This window comes from Megalops cyprinoides, chromosome 18 (genome assembly GCF_013368585.1).
Source record: "Megalops cyprinoides isolate fMegCyp1 chromosome 18, fMegCyp1.pri, whole genome shotgun sequence".
In the NCBI taxonomy this organism is placed as follows: Eukaryota; Metazoa; Chordata; class Actinopteri; order Elopiformes; family Megalopidae; genus Megalops; species Megalops cyprinoides.
This window is the reverse complement of record NC_050600.1, coordinates 12555620-12562391: the sequence shown is the minus strand read 5'-3', so window position 1 is coordinate 12562391 and position 6772 is coordinate 12555620. Positions and strand designations below refer to the sequence as shown.

The 6772-nt window shown below is 37.8% G+C and overlaps 2 protein-coding genes across 2 annotated transcripts; both read left to right on the top strand.

The window, feature by feature from the left end:
* The first annotated feature begins 309 nt into the window (after nt 1–309).
* On the top strand, nt 310–1930 carry LOC118793601 (homeobox protein HMX1-like). Its single transcript, XM_036551828.1, has 2 exons — nt 310–448; nt 1317–1930. The coding sequence occupies exons 1-2, from the start codon at nt 310–312 to the stop codon at nt 1928–1930; spliced, it is 753 nt and encodes a 250-aa protein (XP_036407721.1).
* Nucleotides 1931–4621: 2691 nt separating this feature from the next.
* On the top strand, nt 4622–5491 carry LOC118792872 (homeobox protein HMX2-like). Its single transcript, XM_036550701.1, has 2 exons — nt 4622–4676; nt 4941–5491. Exons 1-2 carry the CDS (start codon nt 4661–4663, stop codon nt 5489–5491), a joined length of 567 nt encoding a protein of 188 aa, XP_036406594.1. The 5' UTR covers nt 4622–4660.
* The last annotated feature ends 1281 nt before the right edge of the window (nt 5492–6772 follow it).

The window sequence follows — 6772 nt, the reverse complement described above, 5'->3', positions numbered from 1 at the left end:
GGTTTGCTTTGCCTTGTACTTTGCCGATATCTCCCACGATCCGGCGTCCAGGATGTCCTGATTGCTTCATGGGATTCTTCGCGAGAAATTAAAGAGTGATTTTTCGGAGACGCTGCGACATGCACAAAGATATGTAGCCTACTATTACACTTGAACGTCGTGAAACAAGAGGTTCCCAGTTGGATTTAAAAATTTAAACTATGCCTGATGAAGCGGCAGGAAAACAAAATTCAACATCATCGAAGGTTTCGTCATTTTTCATTGAAAATTTGCTTTCGAGCAGGAATGAGGGCAAAAAGGCAACTCCAGATGCGAGTCCAGAGGACTGTCGCAGAGCAAGCATTCGCAGTGGAGTCGCCGTCAACCATCTCAACCAAGAAAGCTGTCAAGTGTTGGGCACTGGATTCACCTCACATGAACGCTTCGACCGTCACGATCATTCAGAACAGTATGCAGGAACATCTCTCAGCAAAGCGTGTGGAAACACTAGGAGTAAGTTAATTATCTTTCTTTGTTTTATACATAGGCCTTTATCAGAGCTCGATTATGTTGCAAAACCTAGATTAAAATATCTGTCTGTACGTGTACATTTTTATTCTCCAGGAGGCCTCCTCCTTTCTAGTAAAACGCCAAAATATAGGGTTCGTTTACACCTGATGTAAAACTGGAACAGTAATAACCCCAAAGAGCATGCTATTGATAGACCTAAACTAATCAATCGGTAAACGAGATGCATGCTCTTCCAAAATAAGCCGTGCGTGTCGTATTCATATCTGTTTACTCAAGCAGATGTTTTATGTTTGTTTACTTATTTTCATTCTCGTTTAAACATATTATCAGTCTGAGTGACGTTGCAATAAAACATCGCTAATTTCAGTCACTGCGAAGATTATTACAGCATAGTCCCCTCCGATCCAGTCTCCAGCACAAGTGAACTGAAGGCACAAGTGATCTCTTGGCTTAAAAGTTGAACCGGTTTGTTTTAACGTGCCTGTTACGCTATATTCAAGGTTGTTTGTTTGGTAAAGGCTTGGAAATGTGGAATACACTACACATTCCATTTACATGGACATTTTTAAAATGCTGTGACGATATGTAGGCCTATCACTCAGTACATAAATAGACTATATATACATATAAATGCATCACTGCGATCGTGACACATACATGGGTGTTGGCAAATGTGTGGTTGATTTACAGACGGTTAATATTGTTTGAGAGTGAACTGACAGATATTTCCTCCACTGAACTATGTGTATACATGGATTTTGTTATAGATTGCGTATGGCCAATTATGTCTCGTGTTTGCATTTTAGGTCCGAATCAGGATTCCAACAGTTTAGACATTGATACTTTCTACAGCCTAACAACTATCGATCGGGATTCCCCGGCTACATCTGAGCCAGTGGAAAGCAACGAAGAAACGGAGAGGAAAACAGAATACAGTTTTGCTGATGAAAAGGACGATGACACAAGGCAGTCTTTCTGTGAACGACCTGGACAGGTAATTGCAGACCAGCAATCCACACGGAAGAAAAAGACGCGAACTGTGTTCAGCAGGAGCCAGGTTTTCCATCTGGAGTCTACCTTCGACATTAAACGGTACTTAAGCAGCTCCGAACGAGCGGGATTGGCCGCTTCGCTTCACCTGACTGAGACGCAGGTGAAGATTTGGTTCCAGAACAGAAGAAATAAATGGAAAAGGCAGCTCGCAGCGGACATGGAAGCGGCGAACCTTCCCTATTCGGCGCAAAGGATTGTCAGGGTTCCAGTTTTGTACCATGAGAACTTGGTACCCACTGCTATGGGTTTTGGCGTGCCGCAGGTGTCGCCCCCGTTAGTTGGTTTTTCAAGTGCTGTCAATTACCCCCTGTCTCCATTCTCTTCCTCCGTGTCGTTTATAAGGTCACAGATGACAGGTCTTGTATAATAACATAATTTGCCATGGTCTTTCATGTTTTACTATTTATCCAGTAACATGCAATAGCGTACATGACGGCTGCACAGAGTTTGATTAAAACAGCACCAAAGCCTATAAACCTCAAAAGCTCGTACATTTGTATCTTTTCTACGTTAAACAATATCGGGATTATGTTCCATATTATCTAGGGTTGTATATTATGAGGACGATTTCAGACGTATTTTTGCACATTTCCTTTAAATTATCTTTTTAAACGGTCACCCTTCCTTATAGAAACGCTAGTAGCTCAAAAATAAAACAAATTAACAATAAGTGTATCGTGCCTCTGAGTCCTGTTTTTCACACCCAACTGTCCGCCTGTTGATGTATGCTGTTGTGTAATCTATGATCTGGGTAACTGTTTCCAACGTGCTTTGAACCATGGTAGATTCTACTCAATGTTTACATCACTTACTGATATCCGAAAATATTTTTGGTGCACATATCATCTGTAAACGTGCCTTCAACGCGCATGGAGGAATTAACTGCTGCTTTTAAAACTGAAATCATCGGACACACCTTTCATGCATTATTCAAAAAGTCATAAATGTGAAAAGATTTGTATAACTTTAGAAAGGACTGTTCCTCTGAATTGCTTCAACAGAAATCAGCCCTGGCTTGAAAATCACTAGCTGAACACAACACAAAAAAAAAAAAAAAAAAAAAAAAAAAATCAGGCTTCCATATATGTCCCTCTGACCTGACACTCTTGATACCCTATCTCCCAGTCAACATGAATTACAGCAACAGATATTCCATGGTTTCACTGTGCTAGGCCTACTGTTTAACAGTTGCTCAAAAAAACTGACACTACTGTCCAACAGGTCCCATGCCTTCCTAGCTTGCGATGTGATACTGCTCAAGATGCATTTTTAATTCTTTATAATCTATGCACAGAAGAAATATTGTCTGAAATCACATTGAGAGCTTTACGTTTTATGAATCTTTAAATATTTTCGGGAATATTGATAGAGAGACATAATATGACCATCATGATATAGATAACTGTAGCCAGATGGCAATAAAACATCTCATACTCCTCATATTAAAATCTAAGAAGGAAAACAAACATAGAAATTGATCTGCGTTGTATCTACAGCATATCTGTCAATAATTAATTTCACAACAATAATGAACAGAATAGAAAAGAAACAGAATGCGTAGTTACATTCTCAGAGAGGGAGAGAGAGAAAGAGAGAGAGAGACGTTAATACTGGAACGTATAGGTTAACTACAAGACTCATAATAATGGTTAAAACTGACGTTAATCGATTAACATTAAAAGCACACACGTTATCTTTTCTGACTTCATGCTATTAAGATCTAATATATGTTTATTGATTTACGTTTTTACTGCCCCGCTGTGCGCAAAATAACATAAAACCCAACCGTTTCAAAGGAACTGCTGGGTGTACAAATGTAATCGTATAAATAGAATTTGTACGATTTTAATGCCTTTAAAATCCCCCTATGGCAGTTACAACGTGATTAATACAGGCTAGGCAATGTATTTTTTTATTGCTATTCCTGAGAATACATTATCTTTGCTCCTCAAGAATAACGATATCGCCTTCACTATTCCATCAGAAAATAAGTAAAATAATCACTGATGATTTGTGTAGGTACATTTGTGATCAATAGCCTGTTTGTTTTATGATACCCATAGCAAGTGACTTTTTTGAAATGAAATTTTACAAAACAGAAACTTATTTGTGTTTATGAAAGTTCTCAGCCTACAAAACCCGAATCAATAAGCTAAAATGCATTATATTGCAATACATATGTGGAAAAGTTAGAGGTGTTGTGTTTACTAGATGTATAATGAAGTTTTAAAAATTGCAATCCATCTATATGTAATGATGTTCGCGAGAACAGGACTGGACACAATATACATCAACCACACCCTCAGACTTGAACTCAAATAGCAAACGTGCATACAATGAGCATGAAAGCAAGAACACGTGAAGTGTCTAACAACAGTAATAGTAATCGCTGTATATAAAATCGAAGAATCTTAATACTTAATTGGTTCGTCAACTTTGGTGCCGCCCTTTGATAACCACAGAGAACTGTCACACTAAAGATGAAATAGAGCGCACCACATTGCAAGCCGACATGAGGTGCCTTAGGGCTTGGAGCTACGATGTGCCTTTCACATAGTCAAATGTCTAAGGACTACTTTCAAAACAAATAATTATGGGTAGACTTTCATAACTTAAGCAGAAGCGTTGCTTCTTATACCATGAATAAGATTGGCTAAATATTCTCAAACATTTGCAGAACCGAGCTATTAACTCACGCCCTCTTCTCTCATTGGTCACTGCACTCACTTTACGGCTTTGACCAATCAGCGCTTGCGAAATCACGCTTTTTCCGGTTCACTGAATAACTGCCAACCATCCACGACCACATTCGTAATCATGTAGCGATGGTGGTTGGACGAGCAAGACGTTACATTTTTCTGGAAACGCGGCGATAATTCCGAACGTAAGGTGTTTGTATATATCGGGGAATATGAGCAAAGAAGACATGTCATGCCGACCCGCTTCGCTGAAATTCACCATCGACAGTATCCTTAATCTGAAGCAAAACAAGGAATTTGACGTACATCATCATAAACTGCCAATAGACGAAAACAAAAATGATTTCGAACGCCAGCAGGCAGACGACGGAATTCGAAGTAGACACGAGACAGACTATATGCTGCACGACACAGGTACAGTATTGTATTCATCTTGAAATTTTAGCCCCATTACTGTTTTTATGAATAGACAGACTGTCAGTGCCAAGATAGTTATTTATACGATGTGAAGAAATAAATCGCATGCGATATTCTGCAATTTTCTTTTTAGTTCTTTTTCAATATTTTTAATGATGAGTCAAGTGCAACTTTTAGGTAGTGTCTACGATAGACTGTGTGTCGGTTGATTTCCATCATTGTGAAAAAATAACAGCTGCGTGTTACCGCTTCATTTCGCAGAACAAAACAGAGACTGCTATACTGGCACTGGTCATACCCTCGCTGTCTGCAGGGAGGACGCTATAAAGATCATAAACACATGCCCAAGGACAGACAGCACTGATAGCTGCGACGATGACAACTCACACCACAAAATCAACAAGAAAATCAAAACAGTGGTGAAAAAGAAAACGCGCACCATTTTTTCAAAAAGACAGATTTTCCAGCTGGAGTCTACATTTGACATGAAACGATACCTTAGTAGTGCAGAACGAGCTTGTCTGGCTAATTCCTTACAACTAACCGAAACTCAAGTGAAAATCTGGTTCCAGAACCGAAGAAATAAATTGAAACGTCAGTTATCAACGGAACTTGAAGGACCCAGTGCTGTTGACCATTTCGCTGATGCCGGGAAGACTGTACAACTACCAACACTCTATAAAGAAAACACTCTGCTGGGTAGATGTTTGTTACCAATGCCTTTCCCCATTGTGTACCCTGGAAACAGCACGCCTTACCTGTGTTTCTCAAACGCCAGCAAATATTTTAGCATTTTCGATGGAGATTTATGACTTCAAATGGGCGGCTCTCTGGGAAGTCACTGAAACACGATGCCAATGGTAAAGTGCATCTTGCCATTTCGTCAGCGTTTTACTTTGATTGCAAGATGAAAAGTAGTGGTCAAAGTTATTGAAACGGAGTCTAGAAGCCCCTGTGATATCGTTATACAAATTTTGTAATGCTAAATTTTATTGTAATCAGCAAACAATTTTGATATAGCCTATTTGGTAGACCATCACGATGTATTTATGTTACACTTGTAATAGGCCTGTTCGTTTAACTATCAAATATGATACCAGGAAGTTAGGGTATAATCGCTTCATGAAAAATATTCTGTATCATGGTCATTGTTTTTTTTTTTTTTTTAGCATTTTATAACATTTTGTTCTAGTTTACCATACTTGCTTTGTTTTCATAGATTGTTATTAACAATAACAATAATAAATACAATATAATAGAGTAAGAAACTCAGCCAAAGATAGTATAATCTTTGCATGCATTTACAGTATTGGACACTAAATAAAACTTATTTAAACTTATTACTTATAAAATATTGCCATTTGAATGAATGTATAAACATGTTTACTTTGTGTTGGTTTAAAGCATGTGTTTTTAAAAAAATATCTGTTATATTTTAATTATATTATTTTGCTCATTTGTTGCTTGCGTCCTATAAGCTTGCCAGGTAACACTATTTACACCTTGTCTTGAATTGTTATTAAAACTTCTAATTTTAAAAGGCTACATTAATTATTATAGTTTTATTGTGCACTTTATTTTTATTCTTCTGTTATTATCTGGTTCATACAAATAGTTTTGAATGAGTTCTGACACAACCGCTATGTTTTCATTTATGTTTCATTGGTTGAATTCATATTTTACCATTTATTCCAATTTTCTCTTAGGAAAAAGTTTTGGTATGCACATTTTGTGAAACTGTTTAATTGATATATTGAGATTATGGCGATACATACAATAAATACTTTGTTGTAATACAGTGCCATCTTTTTCAGTTTGAATGGATCTAACAGAACTCTTTTGCGTGTATTCCCAGATGGTCGAATCTAGAAGGTCACACACAAGGTATAATGTGTCAAATCACAGGCCTTTCCATTAGGACTGTTGCGTTTAAGTGAAACATGTTGATCATTATTGTGGGTGAAGTCAAAATCGTAAAAACGAATATCCTCCGACAAGGACAGTGAAGTTCACTGAAGTGATGGAGACGACGATTTTAGGCCATAGATTTGTATTGACAAGGGAAGGTTTCTCTTAAATATGTAGCAAGTGAT